The sequence below is a fragment of the Dermacentor albipictus genome, chromosome 1 (genome assembly GCF_038994185.2).
Source record: "Dermacentor albipictus isolate Rhodes 1998 colony chromosome 1, USDA_Dalb.pri_finalv2, whole genome shotgun sequence".
NCBI classification, from domain to species: Eukaryota; Metazoa; Arthropoda; class Arachnida; order Ixodida; family Ixodidae; genus Dermacentor; species Dermacentor albipictus.
The window spans coordinates 21,251,387-21,275,109 of record NC_091821.1 but is presented as its reverse complement, the minus strand read 5'-3'; the positions used below and the strand labels follow the sequence as shown (position 1 = coordinate 21,275,109).

Here is a 23,723-nt window from a genome sequence, read left to right as displayed (position 1 = left end):
GGAGGCTAACTGGAGAAAGAGTTAGGACTTGCTGTCCCTTTTCCTGCTCTTAAAGCTTTTACAACTTGCTGGCATCTGCGACACTTAATTTTCACTGTTTATTATTGACAATAGCTCAAGTACTGACGTAAACATACCAGTCGGGGCCTTTTCTTAGACTGCGAGAAAGCATTTGATAAGATTCCTCACAAACGCCTCTTTCTAAAACGTTCATGCCGTAACTTTGATTCCTTTGTTTTTGAATGGATTTGTAACTTCCTAACTAATCGCTAGCAATTCGTGCACGCCAATAATCAGTCTTCTGTCAACGTCCTGTCATCTCAGGCGTGCCTCAGAGCACGGTCCTAGGCCCACTATTATTCTTAGTATATATCAACGATTTGCCTAGTAATATTTATTCGAAGATCAGACTCTTAGCAGACGACTGCGTTCTATATCGTCAAATTAACAACCTGTCTGACATTCACTCACTTCAGTCTGACCTCCATCAGATCGAAATCTGGTACGTGCAACAAATGGCTCATGCCATGAAACACGAATAAAACATAACTACTTTCTTTTCATAGTCGGCAATATTACCCACCGCCGAAGTATCTGATCTATAACTCCGCCATTTCATGTGTAAGTGCTTATAAGTACCTGGGTGTTCATTTGTCAAATTTAACATGGTCCCTTCACATAAGGCACGTTACTAATGAAGCTAACTGCGTTCTCGGTGTTTACGTCGTAATCTTTATTTAGGACATCCTTCTGTCCGACTTCTCGCCTATCAGACATTAATCAGACCAAAACTTCAATACGCATGCGCTGTTAGGGACCCTCACCAAAGTAACCTCAATAAAATGCTAGAATCGGTACAGAACCTTGCAGCCCGATTCATTTTCTGAGAATACTCTTATCATCCTAGTGTCACCGAATTAAAATCTCGTGCAAACCTTGCAAGTCTTTCAGCACGCCGCATAATTGTACGGCTGTGCCTATTCTTCAAATTCTATTACACGTCACCCTGTACTCCTGCCACCAAACTAGCCCATCGTCATTCAGATCGCACCAATCACGAAAAAGATGCATACCCGCCATCTGCTCGAACCACTGCGCACCTTTCTTCATTTTTTTGTCAAAATATCGCAAGATTGGAATCACCTCCCCTCTGACGTTGCGCTCCTCTCCAGTAGCACCAACTTCAAGGCAGCGATCGAAAAATTGTCGAACATTTAACCCGTTTGTAAATAGCCTATCCCTCATGCAAAACCCCTTCACTGGGGCCTTTGAGCTATTGTAAATAAATAAATAAATAAATATGCTCATCAGCAATATAGCGTCTGCCCTCTTTCGGTTCTGGAATATAATATCCTTCACTTTGTCTATCTTTCTTCATTCAACGCGCGAATTTTCATAAACTGGACAAAACAGTGGTGTTAAGACAACATTTCTTGGTACCACGCTTTGTACTGCGTTCCTGCTTAATCTGCATATGCATTTCGAAAAGCAGTAATGAACAACGCACTATCACTGTGATATTGCAGCAGGCAGTACCGCGGACGCCAGAAGCCGCCGCTAAGGTATATGTCGGCGTAGCGAAGCCGTTGGTTGGAACCATCCGGGCGCTGTACAGTACAACCTTGTAAAAAAATTCACCTTTCCTCCACACGCTGGATAGCCGGTTTTTTCTATTTATTTGCTGTGGTTTGATCTTCTCGACAGCACTATTGGTGTTTACAAAGGTAATAACTACTCAGGAACTCAGTCACCAATCCTACCTGTCTTTAGACTAAGGGCGCCTAGCTGTTCGTCATTTCATGGGTAGAACTTCAGTGGTTAGTAAATAGTGCAACAGGGCTGAAGGCTCTGTGTTACTGCTCCTGCAGGTTTCAAAATAATAGAATGCATCATGTAACCGCGCAAACGACAACGGATAAGGAAAGAAACACACAGGACAGGCGCGGACAAAATAATAGGCGGAGCGAAAGACGAGAACACCGAATGCGCTGTTCTTGTGGCTTTCTGTGTCATTCTTTCACTCACGCTGTTAATTTGTTCACCATCGGCTGCCAAACATAACCCAAAGCCACAGTTTACTTATTATAGTTGCACTGCGCCCGCTGCTTATTACGAAGACCAGTTGGGGAGACATTGATAGGAGTTTCGTGCACATGCACATCACGAGAGCACTATTTCGCTGAAAAAACGTGTAACGAAGGCTGAGACGAATCATGTATTCTATGCAGAACTAATATTCTCTGCGCTGAATGGCGGGACTGCGTTTTAGAGCCCAGCTCTTAGGCGCCCGTTCCTGCGACGAGCGTCGGCGTGCCTCGGCGTCGTAGCTCGGCGCAACCGAGCGAACGAGCACAGCGAGAGATGAAAGCGAACGCCGAGCGCAGCGGAAGATGAAAGACGCGAAGAGGAGGAGGGTGCAGCCGAGCCATGAGGCGGAAAGCGGAGGAAGGATGGCGAAAGCGTGAGAAGAAAAGCGTAGTGCGGTGACATATGGTTACGAGATGGCGCCAGAGTAGCGCGCATCGTCTGGGAGGCCTGTCGGCGGCGACTGTGAATCGCGTCCACGCGTCATCCACACGCTTCCTCGCGCGATCTCTCGACTAGCGAGACAGTCGCGCCGCACTTCACTCCGTTTGCAACGTGCCGCACGAGACAGATTGTCCGCGCCAGCCAATATATTGCGAAATGAAAACACGCACATAGCTGCGCTCAAAGTTCACATTAGGGAGTATTGTAATCGTCGGTGAATTTTTTAGCAACAGGCTTATTTATCACAAATTGCTGCGATTTCTTTCGCATCAACTCTCGCTACTCGGAAACTCCGTTCGCGAATACGAAATAATCTTCCTCCTTGAATTTCCATCTAACTGCAGGCATGATATCTACGGAAACATCACACTCTTCTTTTTTTTTGTCACAGTGCTGAATTATATTCCCTGGCCACCCCGAGTCCTTGTTTAATCTCGTTGCGGCCTCCACAATTTCTCTATTGCCGCGCAGCATGTCTGAGCCACACATGCACCTCCGACCACACTGTTCGCGTTTCCTCTCATTAAACCATCTTCTATCTCTCTGTTTCGTTGACACAGAGAGAAGAATTACAAGCTTGTACAGTAGTCCACACGACACTCGATCGTCCGTATATGTTCATTAAATCCTAAGAGCGCAACCTTTGCGCGCGAGAAAGGTACAGAGAGAACAAGGAGAGCAGGGGATTGGGTGTCCCTGCGGCGTTTCAATGGTGCTTCACGGTCGTGGAGTGGATCTCGCGCGTGCAGCGGCGACGTCTCCTCTCCTGGCCTCTTCACGAGGGGCGCGTGCTTGCTCAAGAGCCGTGAGAATCGTATGCGCGAGAGACCGCGAACATGCTGCCGGCTTATTGGCGCGCGCGCCTTCCACGCTCCGCCAGTGGCAGTCTATACATATTCTCGGGACACGCCACTCCTATACCGGCGTGCTCCCTTCCGCGTGGTTTGAACAAAGCCCGCGCGAGCTCGATACTTACGCACGACCAGGAGAAGCAGAGTGGAGTCGGACGAGGCGTCAGCGCGTGCGCATCGCGGGATCTCCGGCAAATGAACTGCGTGTACTCCATTCACGACGGGTTCGGTAACCGCGTGCGAGGCCACGCGAGTCGTGCTGCGGATACAGCGAAAAAAAAAAAAAACGACGCGTTGCCCTTAGTTCGTTAGCTGCGTGTCGACCGGTCGAAGAAATCACTTTGTCTCGATATGGACAAGTCGATTTCGTGGGCATCACCTTCGGCAGCCATTTTTGCGCGCCTTTCCACCGCTACGGTTATCGACTTCATAGACTTCGAACAATGTAAGCACGTTTGCTGGTCTCCGTTCATGCCTAATCGCGGCCGAGAAAGGCCCGAGGCACAATTTGCCCATGGCTGCAGCGGGAAAGGGCGAACGGGGAGCACGAATCACGGTGCGTGTAAATTGGGAGTCTACGTCGCTGTGCAGACTGCAGGAGCAAATGCTTACTTCGAGAGACTGCTTCCCAATGCAACTGACGAGGCCGCCGCATACGAGAAGCATAACACGGCGACCGTAACCAAGTGAGATAACAGCGAAATTAAACATCAATCAATCACCGCATAGGGTTCAGACAATACATTATACATTGGCTACGAACGATATGGCAGCAGTGAGCATTCACATACACGGTTCTCTTGGGATACATTCAGCCGCCTACTTACAGGCATAGTGCTTGCCTTCGTCGCACGTGGTGGTCTGTTAACGAGCGACAACCAGCAGTACAAATAGATTGGACAGAGCGTCGCACCTGTTTGAACCGACAATTGCCGTTGAAGATGAATGAGCAACTTGCATTGCGAAGCAATCCGGTGATGCAGGCATCTGCTGCCGCAGCCAAAACAGCGACATGGACACCCGGTATTTTAGCGTTAATTCTCCTTTCCAACCTGCACGTTTCTTTTCATTCGGGGGCCACTAACGTGTGGCTCGCACTTGGTACCCCACTTTGTCTCAATATGGACGAATCGGTTCCGTTGGCATCACCTTCGACAGCCACTTTTGCGGGCCTTTTCACCCATGTGGCTAAAAACTTCATACACTTCGAACCATGTAAGCACATATGCTGGTCTCCGTTCTGAGCAAATAATAGCCGAGGTAGACCACAAGCACGATTTGCCCATGGCTCCAGCAGGGAAGAGCGAACGGACAGCACCAGTTACAGTGCGTGTATACTGGGAGTCTATATGTCGCTGTGCGGACTGCAGGAGCAGATGCTTACCTCGAGAGACTGCTTACCAACGCAACTGACCAGGCCCCCACATCCTAGAAACGTAACACGGCGACCACAACCAAGTGGGGCAGCAAAACTAGATTCTGCAATCAATCACTTCAGTGTAGCTTGCGCAAAGACCCACGCTATTGAGGAAGAATGGCAATCATCAACGAGACTAGGAATATGGAAAATGAGAAAGCTTGCATTCAAGAGAGAAGCCACTCTGCTCTGCAAGCATTGAAGGCTAAAAACATCAAGAAAAGTAATATGGTGCATAACACACGGTGCGTAGGTTAATGCAAGACACATGCTGATGCTGCATCAGGAGAGGCATTGTGCATGACAACATACACTAGAGCATACTGCTACATATATGGTGCGCTACCAGACAGTGACTGGTATTAAGTATCAGCGAAGAATCGGTTGACCTTAATGTTTGGATGAGGATGAATGATCTCTAACGAGAATCGGCAATGAAAAAGCTTGCATTTATAAAAAAAAATTACACTTGGCACAAATGAAATTGACATGACCAGGAAGCTGATTAAGGGCAAACTGACGGAACTCTTTTGGCCAGCGTCGTCGGTGCTTGGTCAGAAGTTGCAGGTGCATCTGAACCCGGTGAATTTCTAGAAAGTTCTTTTTGAGTTACCTAGATGACTCGGTCAAATGTCCGTGCTAATGGAATGGTGGCTGAAGCTCTTTTCAGTCTTGACACAGTTCTCTGCAGACTTGATATCCAACTTCTTCTGCTTGCATTTCTTTGTTCACGGGGTAAACGACTTGCAAATTCGGCTCCAGCCCCTTCCTGTTGGTGTAGATGGGAGCTCCTGTGATGACCAAGATGTGGTTGACATAGACTCTGTTGGGGCAGAACAGTGACACATGAGATACAGCACAGATTAGCCACACTCATGTAGTGCTTTCTTTTATGTTCGAACCAATTATACTGAACGATAAATATGAAAAAACATTCATATCTGCTGCAAACAAATGACATGTATCTCAAGACTAGCAAGTCAATACAGCATATATCAAGCATATTTATTTCTGAACGAGGTGTTGTTTACCTTGCAGTAGCAGCCAAAGTCCACACAATGGCCTTGTTGTAGCAGGCAGCAGCTTCTGTTTAATGCGTGGAGTGTGTTGCTTTATACTGGTGCCGTCCTCATTACTGCATGTCTAGAACAGAAATTTTGACTGCATCAGAAATTGAAAAAGCACAATTTTGCAATATGACATGCAAAAAGGTGTGTCATATATTGTAATGGTTTGCGACTACAGAACACATGTGAATGTACACTGTCTGTTCTAGGGTGCTTAAGCAGCACGTTAAATAAATATTGCTATTGTCCATAAAATTGATGTCTGCCTAACTACAATGCGTGTCAACAGCTGAAGTATTATTAGGATCACAAATGAGAACATTTGTGCGCTCATTTATACACTAGAAGAGCTGGTTCCGCAACCAAATTAATGAAAGTCATGAAGCTATTGGAACTGATGCATTATTGTTCTGCACGAACGGTATGCACCACTTCACTACTGCAAAAATAAATACACTGCGGTAAACCAAATTGAACAGCAAGAACATTTGGAACCAACAAGTACGAAATATGGGTGAATTATCATGCTTGCAACTGCTTAATGCATTAAGTTCTGTACTTTCACTTTATTTTACCAAAGGATTATTTGGTTTTGTGTACGAAAGAACTTGCCGGCAGACTCGAAAAATTGTTTTATAAGTATATTGATAATGCTACTCAGTCACCTATGGCCACGGCTATAACAAGATGAAAAATGCGACGCGCGTTCCGATATCGCTGTCTCTTTCTTGCCTGATCGTGTGTGTATAACGACAACCTCGCAAATAAAGGTTTATTTAGGAAACAGCAACAGAGGATCCTGACTGTCCACATGTAATGCAGGTTCTAGTTCGTTAACGTGTCTCCGCCTGTAAGTTAATGAGACGAATATTATGTAACGATGCAAGCAGCGGTGTTAAACGACTCACCGTTATTGCCGTTGTCAGCCGCAGCAGAATCCAGCTTCCGTTTCGATGCGGACGTGTTCCGAATGGCTCACGACCGAAACCTAGCTTTCGGGCTTTCATGTGCGCTTGCAAACACGTCACTTCACCCGAAGTGAAATAACGCGAGGCATCGAAGCGCAATGAACTAGTTTTAGCAATAAAGAAGCAAAGTGCACGAACGAATGAATCCGTGCCGCCGTGCACTCGAAAATACCGGCAAAATTTTAAATCCAGGCCAGAGGTCACGTGAAAGATGGATGATGCTGAACGCTATTTGCGTTTATAGTGACAAAGAAACAATAAACTTACAAATAAATAGTGCAATATCTAATTAGCAAGGATAATTTTGCCCTCTTTATTATGTAATAAAATGCTTCGGTAATTGTAAGAGAAAGATTGTAAAATAACATTGCGCTTATTACGGCGCCTCTAGCTGGAAATATTGGAACTAACGTAAGCATCCAGAAGTGATTCTACTATGCTGGTTTTATTAGCAGTGGCGCGTGGTTCATTTTTTCGCCGTCTGCGGCCATTTGTTGAACTTGAGAGTGTGCGTGCCCTGGTCCGGCAGTTGGACGTCGTTCCGGCAAAACAAAAAAAAAAGAATTTGACCCAGCCATATCCAGGCCCTCCAGGTGATGCAATGAATCTACTGGACTAATTGAATTTCTCAAGGTAAAGTACGTGTAAAAATCGTAAACTACAACCTACACACAAGCTACAGACATGATAGCTCTCGGGTTGCAATTTGGCTGTACGAGAAAACAAAATTCTGTTACGCGAAAACTCAAAGAAACCCATTTTCCGGCGTTTCTACCATACACGGACCAACCGCGGCGTCCGCCATTACCGCGCGCCGGCGCGCGGGTTTCTTGGGGGCCAAGACACCCGCGCCGCTCAAGACACACTTGAACGGCGCGCACGGTTTTTTGCAATACGTCCAGCTGGCGCTGGCCTCCGTCGCATCGCGGCCCACGCAAAAGGATGCTTTACCACAAAGCCCGCTTCGTGCGTACAGTTCGCGGCCAGCGTTTCCCGGTAAACATTACGGCTACATATGCTCCAGTTGCCGGGAAGCGTGGGAAGCAGTCACATATCTTTGAATGCTGTTGCGTGCCCCTCCTGAAGGCGAAGTTTAAGCGTCCTCCGAACTTTTCCTTGTTTTCTTTTGCGACAGCCACTAAAAAAGATGTAATTCTATGAGTCTAAACAATTAAAGTCACTACATTCTGTTAGGATAGGATAGGGATAACTTCAATAAAGCGCCGGCAAACGACGGTTCGTGTCCTCTCGCTGGCTAAGCGTCTCGACCCTGGGTTATACCCTACTCTGCACTACCCCAGTTGGGCCAGTTTGTAGTGGGTCATGAGGCTTGTGCTTTTCGAGCGCACCCCGGGCCTGCTGGACGGCCCATAGTTGTGAGTCCTTGTCTGCAGACTGCAGTGCACCTTGAAGTTCGGGCGGGTATATGTCCTGGAGGTAGCTGCCGTCGGGAACCTGGCACAGTCCCACATGATGTGCCATTGGTCCGCCGGACCCGCTGCACAAACACCGCACAGCCCACTCGGATAGAGCTCTGGGTGAAGCACGTACAGCATTGCGGGGGCGGGGAGTGACGCGGTCTGTATTTGCTTTAGGAATACGACCTCCTCCCGACTGAGTGCCGGGTGGGGAGGCGGCATTGTCCGTCGATCTAAGCGGTAACACTTCGTTAGTTCGGCATAACTGGTCAATCTGTCCTTGGTTTCGAACCACCACACGGAACGGTCACTCTCTGGGGCGCGGAAGGTAAGCGCTCGCGCCGCCGAATGGGCCGTCTCGTTGCGGTTCGGTGAGGATGCACACTCGCCGGCGTGCGCCGGGAACCACTTGATACGGACGGTGCTGCCGCGGTCTTGAAGTTGGAGCTTGCCGATGATGGCGGCCGCCGGCGCGCATATTCGCCCCTTGGCAAAGTTGCGCACGGCATTCCTCGAGTCGCTGAGCACGGTGCGACACTCAGCATCGGTGATCGCCAGAGCGATGGCAACCTCCTCGGCGTCTGTGGCGTTCGTGCACCGCACGCTCGCTGCCGTTGTCGTGGTGCCGGTAGCCGCCGCAACGACCACTGCCGCGAAGCCTTCCCGCTTGTATTCCGCTGCGTCCACGTCCACGCTGCGTCGGTGAGCGCCTTGGCCCGCACCTACCGCCGTTGTTGGTTGTACTCTGGGTGCATGTTCTTCGGGATGGGGTCCACGTAAATATGGGCCCGCGCCTCCTCTGTAATCTCGCACGGTTGCCGGCTGGGAGCTTGGGGGTTGTAACCCAGGGACATTAGTATACTGCGGCCCGTCTTGGTGTCTGTTATATTGTTCTCGATTACAGAGATTGGTCTCACTTTTTCACACTTAGCACCATACTCTAAATATATTTTATACGGTTTTAACCGCTTTGTCGTTCGCTTTAAGGCTTCGTAATGTCTTTGCGCTCGACTACGCAATTCGTTTGCGCCAAGATTTCTAATTAATTTTGACGAACGACGCATTTAAAGGTCGGTTACCTCGTATGTGGCGTTACCTTAATTTTTTATCTTGCAGGCAGACCGAACATGAGCACTGGCTGTATCGACTCCTGCAACTAGAAGGTGACTGTTGGTACTGCAGTTTAGAAATAAATCTGTGAACTTTAGGAAACACACTAGCAACTAAGCGGAAGTTTGTCGCCGCGTGCATAACGCCGTGCTGCATGAAATCGCCCTATTATTTCCAATAAACTGCAGGCATCTTTGCCAGCCTTCGCCAAAACACCTGGTATGACACACGCTGCCTATTTCCGGCAGGACCGTTGTGCAGGAGCGACCGCAAGTTTTTGTCCGCCACCATTTGGCTCCAGCATGTCGCTGGTGCGGTGTGGCTGTGTGACGCCCCACCAGAAGCAGCCGACCATGTTCTGGCACCTGTGCGTCAAAGTTCTACTGCCATGCTTTACCATTTCTCCATTTTTCTTGAATGGCAAAATAAAATTATTCTTGCTGGATCGACTAAATAGGGGCCTCCGGTAGCATTGCAGAATTTGTCACGCAGTTCTCAGCGAAAACCACGAGCTACGGGGTGATGATATATATATATATATATATATATATATATATATATGGGTGCGCTGAACAGCCATTCGCCTGTGCGCGCATGCAATAATTTTCAGAAGCGTCAAGTTCGTAAGCTTGTCTCTCCGCGACGTGGCGTGTTGTCGTCAGCTGTCTCGGCGAGTAGACGGTGTTGATACTCTATCCGCCGCACTCTCACTGTCGCGTATGCGATCCCTCTCGCGAGATTTTTCGTGACTCGACATCCGATGCATCGCCGTGATTACGGATGACACCGTTTCTAGCACAGTGCCAAGCTTACTTTCATCGCACACTGCCAGGAACGCTTTTCGTCGGCTTCTTCGGCGCATCCGGGTCGGACACACGCGAAATCTCGCGAAGGTGATGGCATCACCTAAAGTGATCGCTCGAGAATATCGGCGCCGAATTGAACTTACTGTTGCTCTGCAAGGTATACACCACCATGGCTGATATGACCGTTACCATATAGTTTCATACAATAATTACTAGAGGGGATCGCAGTACTCTGGCACTGGTACTCTGATACTCTGGCATGATCGCAGTACTCTGGCACTGCGATCGTTCAACCGCCATGGGAAGGATGGGGAGTACATGGCTTTGTCTGACCTTCGCACTTGTGGATTCAGACGTGCTTGTGGCTTTGTTTACTAAGCTTTATCTGTCTTTACTGTCCTACATTTCAAAGCGATCCGTACTTTTCTAAGTGCAGAATGCTCTGCCAACACGCACAATCGCTAGAAATTGCAGCGGCTCAACCTGTCCAGGTGGCCAAATTGAAACGTGCCAAGCGTTTCAGCGCACTGGCTTGCCCGCAAGAAATGTATAAGGGCGTTCTATGCCGCTTGTCGATGCGTGAGTCCGTGCCGTAATGGTCTCAATATCGGGTCTCTGTGCCTTAGGTCCCGTGTTCGAATCCAGACGCCGGACGATTAAAAAAAATCTTGGTGCCCTTCCACTCAGTGAAGAAGGATGACCAGCGAAGCTTTGTATGTGGGCCCCTTAATGGCGAACTGCACCTCTGCCGCGGGTCGGTCCAGCATGGCACTATTTCCGGGATCGGCCCACGTATGGGGAGTTTTTGATTACTACAACGACACAAAAACTTCCTTGGACGGTATAGGTATCAGTTTCGCTGTAATAATGTTCATTTAATACGCAGTACTCTTTGTTGAAAATGAGAAACTTACAAAGTCGCGGAGACATTTTGAAGCGTGAAGGACGAAGTTCGAGCAAATTCATGTATATCCCATAACTCCCATGCTGACTGAACCACCCCGATTGCAGCTCACACAGGCACTATAGCTCCAGAGTTCCCTTCTAGTAATTATTGTATGAAACTCTACGACATTTACGAAAAGCGTTAGTCGCCGGAATCTGTAGCGCGTTTCTTATCGTGATGCGCCATTTTGCCTTGCCAGGCCACGAAAGCTTCGCTTACACCGATTCCAGCACAGCGCTTGATATTTGTCGGCTTTTTTTTTTGTCGGTCAACAGTTACGACGAAAATGGTTTCGCTCCGCCGATCCACTTTGCTTGTCTTCTCATCAAACTGGACCGCCAAGTGCACCGGCTTCAAGTAAACGATTGTAGCCAGCATGTGTTAGGAAAGTTAATCGCGCTCAACTTATACACGATTGGTCGCTCAGCTATCTCCTCACCTGGTGGCACAGTGGACAGGATGGTGGCCTCAACGGCGGGCGGCGGCCGCTTTCCGCCCCACGAGATCCAGCGACCGTACAACAGCGCCTTGAGCAGCTCTCCCTGTTCCTCGGGCAGGCAAGACGATGCCGCCGCCGGGGCCGGGCACACTGGCCGACGAGGCCGCGGCAGCCTGTAGAGCGCATATGGAGTGACAGGCCTGTGGTAAGACGGCTCTTGGTAAGCCTAACTTAACTGGTCTGGCACGGAGTGACCCCATGAATTACTTAATATCCTTGCTGGTGCAATGATTCGTGTAGGAATCGTAATGCTTTGCAGGAAATATGTCACACTGAAAAGAACACAGGCCAAAATTAACCGGATAAGCCAGAGTGCGAGCAACCAGGTTACATAATTCACGTATTAGTTATTGCTACTTATCACTGATTATATGACTAACATTTAGAACTTCATACGTGGTCGCCTGCGAGGATTCAGCGTCCCGGCTGACTCTTTTGAGCCTGACACCCAGGGAATGTATAAGATGACTAGGCGCAGTCAGGAAAATAATATTTGAAAACAATGCCACTCTTCACACACTTGGGATTGAACTATTGGCCGCGAGATCGAACGCAGTCGCCGCCTGGCGGACACTGGCTGAAGCCCGGTAGTGTGGATGCGTCGTATCATCTACTAGCCGCCAATTGTTTACACGCCACATATCCATCAAATTCTGTTTGTTCCGTGGTTGTATATTGCAGTCTTAAATAGCGGTATCCATATATATATATATATATTTTCACTGTGGAGACTTATTTGGCTTTGCGCTGTAGTCTAAGCGCTGCAATAATATAGAGTTTTAGCCCAGCGGGTTTACGGCCAGCGGAGCGGAGCGGTCTCCACCGTTGCGCCAGCGGAGCGGCTCGCGAAAAAAGAATTTTAGCCCAGCGGATCACCCGCTCGAGCGGGGTAAAGAGCGGGGCGCTCTGCTGCCCCACCTAGTGGTTCGAATAGGAGTTACTGAAAAATGATATTCAATTACGCTTGCTTTTATTATGCAAGAAATGTTGAATAAAGATATATTACATGTTCTCAGTTCATTATTTGTTAATAATGTACTGAGTACTAATGTACGGGTCAGCGCGGCAGTCGCCGTCTTCGATGCAGAACTGCCGGCGTTCATGTTCGCGGCTGCCGTCTTGCATTTCCCATACACGCCCGCGCGCCCTTACGCACGCTCGCGCGCTGCGTATACCCTCCGCTGGGGAGTGCTTTCCAGCGGGCGTAAACGCTGCTCCGTAAAACCGCTGGCCGCCTCAGCGTGGTGCGCATGCGCAGTCGCGTCTCCGCTCGCCCGCTCCGCTCCGCTGGCCGTAAACCCGCTGGGCTAAAACTCTCTAATATCAGTTACCGCACGCGTCGAGCGCGCGATGCATAGTCGTTGCGCCCTCCGCCACAGTCATTCAAATTTTATGCTTGCACTGTGATTCAAGCACTTAACAAAGAGCATTTGGCGTCGTTTTAGCCAAATTCAGTGGTCGCTGCGATACCTGAATGCAGCGCTTTCGCGATTCCTTGTAGGGATGCGTTGATCATTCCGCAATGTTTGCGATATGACGGAATATCAACGAGGTTGAGTGAGTTCACTCGGCAGTATACGAAAGAAAGTCTCAAGTGTTCATATGATGTCGGAGGGTCCAATTGATTTCAGGCATATAATTCCATGGCTGTGATTGTGATTGTGGCTAGCGGTTACGCAACCATTAGCTGTTTCTGGGGTGCTCTTCTATTATGTGGATATGCCACTGCGCAAAAGTAATTTTGCCTCGCAAGTCAATTTTCGCGGTTTGGTACTTTTATTATCTGCTACAAAAGAGAAGCGGAAAGAAAGTATTGCAAGAGGATCACTTGCAACATTGCAGTCGTTAGACACAGGACGTCGTAAAGCTGAGTTTCTGCCGGCTAATATAATGCTCTCATTAGCGTGGCGTTGCTAGCTTGACGGGACGTAGCAGCCATTATTCTCGCAAAAAAAAAAGCAACGCAATACGGTTGGCTCCTAAAATAATATAAAATTATTCGCACTATTCTCATGAATGTGAGGCTACGTGAATGGTGCTCTCGCACCATTCTTATGCTTCGATCTAATCGTGCAAGACACCCTTGTGATGAAATACTGTTCTTGCTGTTACCGTCAAAAACAAAAGTACACGTGTGAGGCTACACGGCGGTCCTGCCACTGCGCTTTCTGTCATTGCGCCGTAGCTTGTTTTACTAAAATTAGTAATTGTCTTACACTTTGCAGACAATCTAAAAAGAACTTAAAGGACACTTATGCATGCGTTCAAGCGGTGAAGTAGAGTCACAATAACTAGCTGCTTCAGCTGCACTGTACAGGAATACACGCATTTTTATGAAGCTTAGAACGACAGAAAGCTGAGCTAGTTGGTAAGGATTCATTATGCAAAAAAGAAGTGACGCGTGCAGACAGGACATTTTTATAACCAGTGCAAGAATAGAAGAAAGTTGAATTCCGCTACGGCAGCGCCAACAGAATAGGCTGAACGCAAGCCGAACACCAGCAAAACGCACCATGCATGTACGGGGACTGAAACTGCGTTTTGCCTTCCTTTCACGTATACTAGGAATATTTTGGGCGGCCGCATTTCGATGGGGGCGAAATGCGAAAACACCCGTGTGCTTAGATTTAGGTGCACGTTAAAGAACCCCAGGTGGTCAAAATTTCCGGAGTCCTCCACTACGGCGTGCCTCATAATCAGAAAGTGGTTTTGGCACGTAAAACCCCAAATATTATTATTATTAGGAATATTTTGTGCGTTTCGTGGAATAATGTAGCATTGCATGGAGGACAACATATCATCAGTTCACTGCAGTCAGCGAGTTTCATTGCTCGCAGCGAACCGCCGCGGTGTGCATTAACCACACTAACGCGGCGACACTGCTGCCAACTATAGCCCGACTTTGCGGGCAATAGACTTTTGAAGCTCTACAAGCTGCTTGCACCATGTTGAACTTGTGATAGATGGCTCTCGCATATAATCAAAACTGATTTGAGAATCTGATTTCTATTTTTCTCTTTTACAGCGAAAGCCTTATATGCCGCATGAAGCGAAAAATCCGACGTCCGGCGTTATCATCCGATGGTACGAAAACCACGTGACCAAGTATAACGTCACGTTCCCGACGCTGGACCAGCTGTGGTGTTGAAATTCGCAAACGACTGTCAAACATTAGAGAGTTTTAGTTTAGGGGACGCAAGCGGCTTGCGTACGCAAGAACTAGGTGCGACGGTACTACGCATGCGCAGGCCCACACGTATGGGTCTGCGCATGCGCAGTACCGACCCCCCTAGTTCCTACGTGCGCAAGCCGCTTGCGTCCCCTAAACTAAAACTATCTATTAGAGAGTTTTAGTTTAGGGGACGCAAGGCGTTGGGGCCCCTAGCGCTTGGGTGCGTATGCGTTTGCGTGCGCAAGCAGAAACACGTTATATGTAAGCGGCTCCAAACGCAAGCCGCAGTGAAGTCGGATGCGCTCGTAGCGCCATCAACCTCTGATCTTTGCTGCCTTATCATTATTTAAAATATGAAATCATGCATATGAAGTAAAGCACATAAAGCTATTCTTATTAAAAGCAGTTAATAGAGAGGTTTAGCGTGTCCGGTATTCGGGAAAACGCACGCGAACGGGGCGTTGGGGCATTAGGGTGGAGCCGTAAGCGGGAGCGGCCTGCATGGTGCAACCACCTTGTGGCGCCATGCTCAAACAGACAAAAACAGCTAATATTGCTGTAACCAAGTCTATTCTACTTTGCTGCGGGTGTAAATTTTTGACAGCAACCCGATTACGTCAGTGCCGAAAATTTACACCAGCAGCGAAGTAGATTAGATTTGGTTACAGCAATATTAGCTGTTTTTGTCCGTTTGAGCTTTGCACCACCAGGTGGATGCACCATGCAGACCGCTCCCCTTTACTCCCCAGCCCCGTCCGCCTGCGTTTACCCGAATACCTGACACGCTAAACCGCGCTAATAGAGACTTTTAGCTTGTACGCTATTCCGGTAAACGGGAGCGCTTTGGGCGGATTACCGGATGGTCGGGGCGTAAACGTGAGTGGTGAAGCCGGCTGGTGTTGTAGAGCTCAACCAGACAAACGCATAGCCAAAACTGCAGTAACTCACCATATCCTGCTTCGCCACCCGTGCAAATTTTTCGCAGCGGCGTAATTGTGAACACGATTCGCCACTGTCGAAAATTTACGCCAACAGCTAAGCAGAATATAGTAATTAGCTCTGTGTTTGTGTGGTTGAGCTTTGCGCCACCAGCTGGCGCCACCAATCGGGCCGCTCAGGTTGGCGCCCCCGCTAAACCGGAAAACCGCCCGCGCTTGCCCGAATACCGGACACGCTAAACGTCTCTAATAGAGACGTGTAGCGCGTCATCTATTCCGGCAAGCCGGGACGGTTTGGGCGGATTACCGGATGGTCGCGGGCGTAAACGTGAGCGGCCAGATTGGTGGCGCCAGCTGGTGGTGCAGAGCTCAACCACCTAAACACAGAGCCAATAACTATATTCTTCTAGCTGGGGTGTAAGTTTTCGACAGCGGCACAATTGTGAACACAAAACCCCAGTGCCGAAAATTTTCACCAGCAGTGAAGCAGAATAAAGTAGGTTAATGCAATTTTAGCTCTGTGTTTGTCTCATTGAGCTTTACAATACCAGGCGGCTGCACCGCTCCGACCGCTCACGTTTACGCCACCCGACCATCGGGTAATCCGCCAAAACCGCCCCGGTTTGCCGGAATAGCGGACACGCTACAAGTCTGTAATAGAGAGTTTTGGCGTGTCCGGTATTCCGGCAAGCCCGGTGGTTTGCCGGTTTAGTGGGGGCGTTTGTTGCACCCGTGGTTGGGGGCCCGACGACGCTATATATATAGAGAGAGAGCCGGCGAACGGGCGAGGGGCGCCCCATTGCACCACGCCCCGGTCGGGACCCTACTAACAATCTGATCCATTCCACCGGCTTTTAGGCGAACCACCTACTGAGTGCGGGGCGCCGGCGCCCCCGACAGGGACGAAGGCGTCGGTTCGGCCAAAAGAGAACTTGGACTGCGTGTTTCTTCTCTCTTTCCTTTCTCCTTTCTTCGATCTGTTTATTATAAATAAAGCAGTCTCGAAACGGATCCGAACGAGTGCAATTCTTTCATTCGAGGCGCCTGCGTGCACGACCGACACTGTCCTGTTTAGTTAACGCGCAGCAAAAGTTAGCGTAGTCGCCCAAGAGCGACAGCAATTAGAGTCAGCCCAACTGCGCGAGCATTCATGCACATGCGACTCGCGCCGAGAAATCGGTGAACAGCCACGGCATTCGCCCACATCCCCCACAAAAACCCAGCCTGGCCCACTCTCCAAATTGGATTAAGGTGGATTAAAACGTATATAGTGGAATAAAGGGAATTAAGATGGATTGGAGGGGATTACGGTAGATTCATGTTAATTAAAATGTATTATTTGTAGATTAAGGTGGACTAATGTGGAATAAAGTGGAATAATGTAGATTAAAGTGGATCAAGGCGGACTAAGGTTTGTACAGATCAGAGCAAGGTGGATTAAGGCGGAGCTTTATTTTAAGGTGATAACTTATCCAAGTCCTTCAAATCACGTAAGGATGCTTATAAGTGACTGTGAGCTTTTCTCCTTCGGTTGCACAGTAGATGACTTTGTCGTATGAAAACGGATGAAAGGGGCTAAGAAGGTGCGGATACTTGATTCACCGAAATTGTTATTACTGAAGGAGACTTTGCCGCCGTTAGTATCAGTAGGCCTGTGGAGGCTTGGCGGCGTCAGATATAACAAAGGCCTGCCGTTAGTAACAGCAGGCCTTTGTTATATCCGACGCCACCAAGCCTCCGCAATTTGCCACTGTTAGTAACAGTAGGCCTGTGGAGGATTGGTGGCGTCGGATATAACGAAGGCCTGCCATTAGTAACAATAGGCCTTTGTTATATCTGACGCCACCCAGCCTCCGCAATTTGCCGCCGTTAGTAACAGTAGGCCTGTGGAGGATTGGCGGCGTAGGATATAACAAAGGCCTTCCGTTAGTAGCAGTAGGCCTTTATGTCCGACGCAGCCAAGCCTCCGCAATTGCCGCCGTTAGTAACAGTAGGTCTGTGGAGGCTTGGCGGCATCGGATATAACAAAGGCATGCCGTTAGTAACAGTAGGCCTTTGTTATAACCCGCTGTGGTTGCTTAGTGGCTATGGTGTTGGGCTGCTAAGCACGAGGTCGCGGGATCGAATCCCGGCCACGGCGACCGCATTTTCATGGGGGCGAAATGCGACAACACCCTTGTACTTAGATTTAGGTGCACGTTAAAGAACCCCAGGTGGTCGAAATTTGCGGAGTCCTCCACTACGGCGTGCCTCATAATCAGAAAGTGGTTTTGGCACGTAAAACCCCATAATTTTTTTTAGCATAACAGTATAAAAGTGAAATACAAGTTGCGCCACAACGAGTTCGTAAACAAAGGCACCAACACACATAAACGGCCGTGATGTATATTTCAATGAGCATATAAACAGATGAGGAATTACACAGTGTTAAAATAATTCACGCACAAAATAATGTATAGCACGTGATGTACAAGCACTAATAATTGCAAATAATAGAAGAACGTTATAGTGACATCGTGTGATTATTCATTGCAATACCTAGTATTTGTTAAGGATGCTCATGTCTTCATAAAAATGTTCAAGTGCGTTCAATGATTTTCGCTGTGCTATTTTCGATGGCCATGGGCACAGCAATTTTTCGAGTGAGAAAGGCCGGTGAGGAACAATGGAGCGTAGCTCTTGGTCTAGCTGCCGTCTTTGCATCTCGTATATGGGGCATTCGAGGAGTAGATGGCGAACATCGTCATCGTCGTGGCCAAGGGGAAGCAGCCCGTTTGATGCGTTGTAGGAAATGTTTGGTGTATGCTGTCCCAAGGCGCAGTCGATGAATTAATGTCTCGGTACTTTTACAAAGTTGTACATCCAGCTGGTATTTTAGTTGAGGGTCTACTTCGTAAAGGATTGATTCCTTAGTGTTTTCATTAAACCATGTTGACATACACAAGTCTTTCTTTAGTACTCCCAATATTCGTTTTGTGTCCATTAGTGATAAAGGGATGAGTTGAATTTCTGCATCCTTATGGGCCGATTTTGCCAATGAGTCGGCTAGTTCGTTGCCTGCTATACCAGCATGGCCTGGGACCCACTGTAATATCACTTAATGTTTCCTTTCATTATCCTGAGTTAAACTGTTCAGTACTGCGTATGCTATTCGTGCGTGTGGTTTGCTGTCATCAATATTTTCAAGACATGCTAAAGCCGATAAGGATTCCGTGCAAATTACCCACTTTGTTGGTGTCTCATATATTTTGATAAAATGAGTGGCTTGGGAAATTGCCACTAATTCCACTATTATTGGTGACGACGTGTGTCCTAGTGGACAAGCGCACTCTATCTTTAAGGATGTCATAACATAAGCTGCAGTCGCACTTTCTTTGATTACGGAACCGTCCGTGTAGACGTGAATAGATTCCAGGTACTTGTCAAATAGGTGATGTAACGCTAATTGTTTTCCTGCTAATGTGGAAACGGCGCTTCTATTTTTAAGCCCTTTGATTGACGTTTTTATTTCCGGCACTTTCAGAAGCCATGGTGGGTTGCAGAGGTCTCAGTGCCAAAAAAGTGATCGTGGGAGTCTTGTTTTATGCTCTGGAAACAAGGCATGTATCTGTGCACCCGGACGGTTCTCTATCAGAGAGAGAGAAGGGTGTGTGCAGATTGCTGAGTAGAAATTCTGAAGAGATGTCGGCATGTTTCCAGAATGCGAATCGCCGTGAAATGCGGTTCCCGGGCTTCTGCAATAGTGAAGTGACTGGACGTAGCTTGCGGGACTCCTAGGCACACTCGTAAACTCCGATCCTGCAACAACTGTAGCCGATGGAGGGACGTCGCAGATAATTTGTGCAATATAGGGCCGGAGTAAGAAATTCTCTGACGCACAAGTGCTGAGTGGACGTGAAGCAGAGATGCAGTTCTTCCACCCAACTTCGTGCCTGCGATTCTGCGGAAAACATTTATGACACAACTAATTTGGTCCTCCAGGGTGGTCATATGAGCAGTCCATCGAAGCTGGTGGCCTAAAATCACGCTGGGAAAACGATGTTTCCGAACCAGCTCGATCTCATGGCCACTTGTTAAAAGACCAAGATTTCTAACCTTTTTTCTTGTGAATGGCAGAACCGCTGATGTGGCATAAGATATCTTCATGCCCCATTCTCTTAAATAATCACCCATTGCGTTCAAAGCTTCCTGCAGCCGATGCTTGACAACTTCTAGAGACTTGTTAGATGTCCATATGCAAATGTAATGTATGCGTGCATGCGTCGCTCTGGCCGTCCTTTGTATTTATATATATCTTTCTGTCTTTCAAGAAGTCAGTCACCCCTTTGAGAACTCGGCCATGCACTCCGAGAGTTGAGAGTCCAAGCAGAACGTGAAGGTGACTGACCGAATCAAAGGCCTTCTTAATATCAATAAACACAGCAACAGCAATGTTCCCACAGCTAATATCGTGGTCAACAAATGTTACCAAGTCAGACATGCAGTTCGTTGTACATCTGCGTTTTCTGAAGCCAGTCATTTGATCTGGTAGACAAGTGCTGGATTCTATCCACCATTGCAGTCTAATATCGATCATCTTTTCCATCACCTTTGAAACAAAGCTCGTTAAAATAACAGGACGGAAGGAGTCAAGAGAGAGTGGCGTTTTGCCACGTTTTAGCAATGGGACTACGTTAGCGATCCTCCAACTCATAGAAACATGTGCTTCCTCCGACACCTTGTTGAAAACGTGTGGGAGAGTGGACGTGCCTGTTGGGCCAAGGTTTTTCAAGGTACAATAAGACATGTTGTCAGAACCAGTCACTGTTCTTTGGCGTGTCTTCGAGAGAGCGTGCTGCAGTTCTTTTAGAGAGAACAGAATATCCAACTGGGTATGAGGTAAATTGCAAGCATTTTCAATCTGTTGCCGCACCGAAAAGATAGATTGATCTTGAATTGATACAAGATTTGCAAAATTTACTAGTGTTGCGCAGAATGTGTTTGGAAATTTCGCGTTCAGATACGCCAAGAGCTGTAGCAAGGCTTTTGAAGGGACTACATTGTGATACCGGATGGCAAAGGGCATTTATTAATCTCAAAATTTTCGGCAAGGGAGTGAAGGGGGTAAGTGACGTACAGAACTCACGCTACCGTTGCTGTCCCAGTTTTTGCATGTCCCGGTTAGATTTTGTGCGTGCAGCTTGACTTTCTTGATAATCTTCAAGCCGCCCGTAACGACGAAACCGACGCTCTGCTCTCCGTCTAACGGCTCGGAGTCGTTCATAGTCTGCGTCGACACTGTTTTGTCCCTCCGTAACAGTTGTGTATCGCGTAGCCCTGGAGTTATTACTTAGTACCGATGGCATGAACGTGTCCAGGCCATTTACTTATTTCAGTACCGCAGAAATATATTCTCGAAATAGTTGTCAATTAGTAAGTTTAGCTACTCTGGGAGATCTTGGCGGATGCATAAAGGGATGCGCGATGAGAATTGGGTAGTGGTCATTACTCCGTGTCTCATAATCTGTGCACCACCTAATACCGCGCGTAAGGTCAAGGGAGGCTATAGTAAGATCAAGACAACTAGCGTAATTGTAGCCTCTTAAAAAGATAATCGATCTATCATTGAGCACAACAAGGCCGCATAAGCCTATAGCCTTTTCTAGAGACCTGCCTCTAGAATCAGTGTGGCTACTGCCCCAGCTAACGTTATGAGCATTGAAGTCCCCGCAGAATAGGACTGGTTCTTGAATCCTTTGAAAGAAATGCATGAAAGTTGACTCAGTAATGCGCGATGCTGGTTGCATGTAAATGCAAACAATGGTCACTAGCAGCTTTTTAAAGTGAACTTTACAAGCAACAAACTCAAACACATCAGAGTGTCGAGGAGAACAGCAGACAGAAAGTAGATCGCGTCTGACGCATAACATAGTTCGGCTAGGGTTCGGAGTTCAGGAAGATGAGTATATTATGTAGTTCTAAAGACGGAAATTAGTCTATACCGGCTTCGTTAAGACACACAACGCGGAACCTGTATTGCGAAACAAGCTTCCTGAAGTCAGCACTCTTAGATCGAATGCCATTTGCATTCCATTGAAATACGGTTCTGTTTCGAAAACAGTTATCCATCTGGCGAACCATTATGCTACGTTGTAAACTACTTCTGTTGTACCAGCGGTTCTAACGAAAGAACAGCGCTCACCTCTGGTAGGTTGTTTGCCATAGGAAACGCCCACAGAATTGCTTTTAACGCAACAAAGAACATGGACATCACCATATGCTGCTGTGATGATTCCGCTTCACGTGAGACATGCGCAGGTGCTTGTGCTCTCAAAGTGATGAATGCCTGCTGAGACTCATGTTGGCGGTCGACAACACTTGGCGACGTCTTTCCTTGGCTCTCTTTCCAGCTTGGTTTGCCTTTCATCTCATGTAAACCGTTAGCCACCATCGCATACCTTTTCTTGCGCTCTGCTGATTGTGGAGGAGCTGCTTTCACTGGGTTGACAGCATCTAAGTTCGGAGGAGGCGAGCCTTGCTTCGGAGTCCGACCATGTAATATTTCTTGTCGCTTGAGTAATGAAGCCGCTTGATGATTGGGACATCTAGCGTATGAAGCTGAGTGGTCTCCGTTGCAGTAGGCGTACTTGGGTTGGTTTCTGAGGTGCAGGCTTTATAATCATGCGCTCCCGCACAGATCTTGCATCGCAATAGGCCATGGCAGGACTTAGCAACGCGGCCAAATCGCTGGCAATTGTAGCACCGAGTTGCAAGTTCTAAATATTCTTCGACTGGATGACTCGTGAATCCAAGTAGGACGCGTGTTGGCAATGGGTTGTCAGGGAAGAATTGTAGGATGACGCTCCGAATTGCATTTGGTTCCACTGTTCCATCTTCTCGCCGAAGCCATCTGGTCTGCCTCTTAACGGAAATGACGCCGCTATCTTGCAGGTACTCAAGTAGTTGGTCTTCAGCGTATTGAAATGGAACATGTCTTATTTTCCCTAGATTTCTCGTGTACGATGGTGGCACGTAAGGTCAGCAACATGAGTTAACTCAAGTAGTCTCGTAGAGGCTGCGAGAGAAGACACGTTGACGGAAAAGTTACCTTCCCTCGTTACACGAAATGATTGTACCTTCTCTCTTGCCGTGGTAAAAATCTTACTGGCCAACTTGTTTGGATTCACTTTCCAAAAGGACGCTTCCGGGTCGGTGAGCTTGAAAATCACTGGTATACCCGCTTGGCGTGATTTCTTGTACGTCACCATGGTGAAAGATCTGTCTTCCGCTTCCATGTCGGCGGTTTCAACTATTGTGGCATCGCTGTATGGCTCATGATCGTCACTACGTGCACTCTTGGGTGAGTTCGCCTCGATGTCAGCATCCGTTGTCGCGCTTGGGTTGAAGTGGTCACTGCCAGCCGGTTGCACAGCGGGCGCTTGTTGTTCTGCTGTTGCATTCATCTCTCCACTTGCATCTGGCAAGCGATGGGAGGAACGGGGTCCCTTCGTTGCCAACTCCTTCGGTTGCCGTGGGAGCCGCTGGTACGGCTTGGAGGCCAAAAAGTCCTCCCGCCTGGTGAGGCGGGAAGTCGTCGACCACATTTTGGCTACTGAGTGTTGCGGTCAAGCGAGGAAACTCACAAATTAAGACGAAAAATCGGTACCTTGGGGAACTCACGTCCGCTAGTGGCACACTTCGTCATTGGCTGCTTTATTTAACCTTCAACTCCACTCACACTTTTTCGGCTAAGGACCGCAATAATTTGTTGAAATTCGCACCAAGCATTGCCGAACAGGACAGTGCCCCCTGCAAACCGTAGGTTGCTGAGATATTCGCGATTGATCCTCATTCCTATTCATTTTAGTCTAATAACCTCAATACTTAATCTACACTTGCATAAAAACATGCTTAACTTTTTAATTTTCCCTAATTACGAACCCTTATGAACCCGTATGAACCGGCTTAAACCGGTTTCAACCGTTGTATTTCTGGTCGCGAGCTGAAAATCAACCGAACCAGA

General features: G+C 47.9%; 1 protein-coding gene across 1 annotated transcript in view; it reads right to left on the bottom strand.

The window, feature by feature from the left end:
- Positions 1-23,304, bottom strand: part of LOC139054579 (PR domain zinc finger protein 12-like) — a 118,209-nt gene extending 94,905 nt beyond the window's left edge. Inside the window, exons 1-2 of the mRNA XM_070531767.1 lie at positions 22,874-23,304; positions 11,552-11,751 (exon numbers count right to left, since the gene is read on the bottom strand). Coding sequence (XP_070387868.1) covers positions 11,552-11,751; positions 22,874-23,304 — 631 coding nt within the window. The remainder of the gene's footprint in view (positions 1-11,551; positions 11,752-22,873) is intronic.
- Between the last annotated feature and the right edge of the window lie 419 nt (positions 23,305-23,723).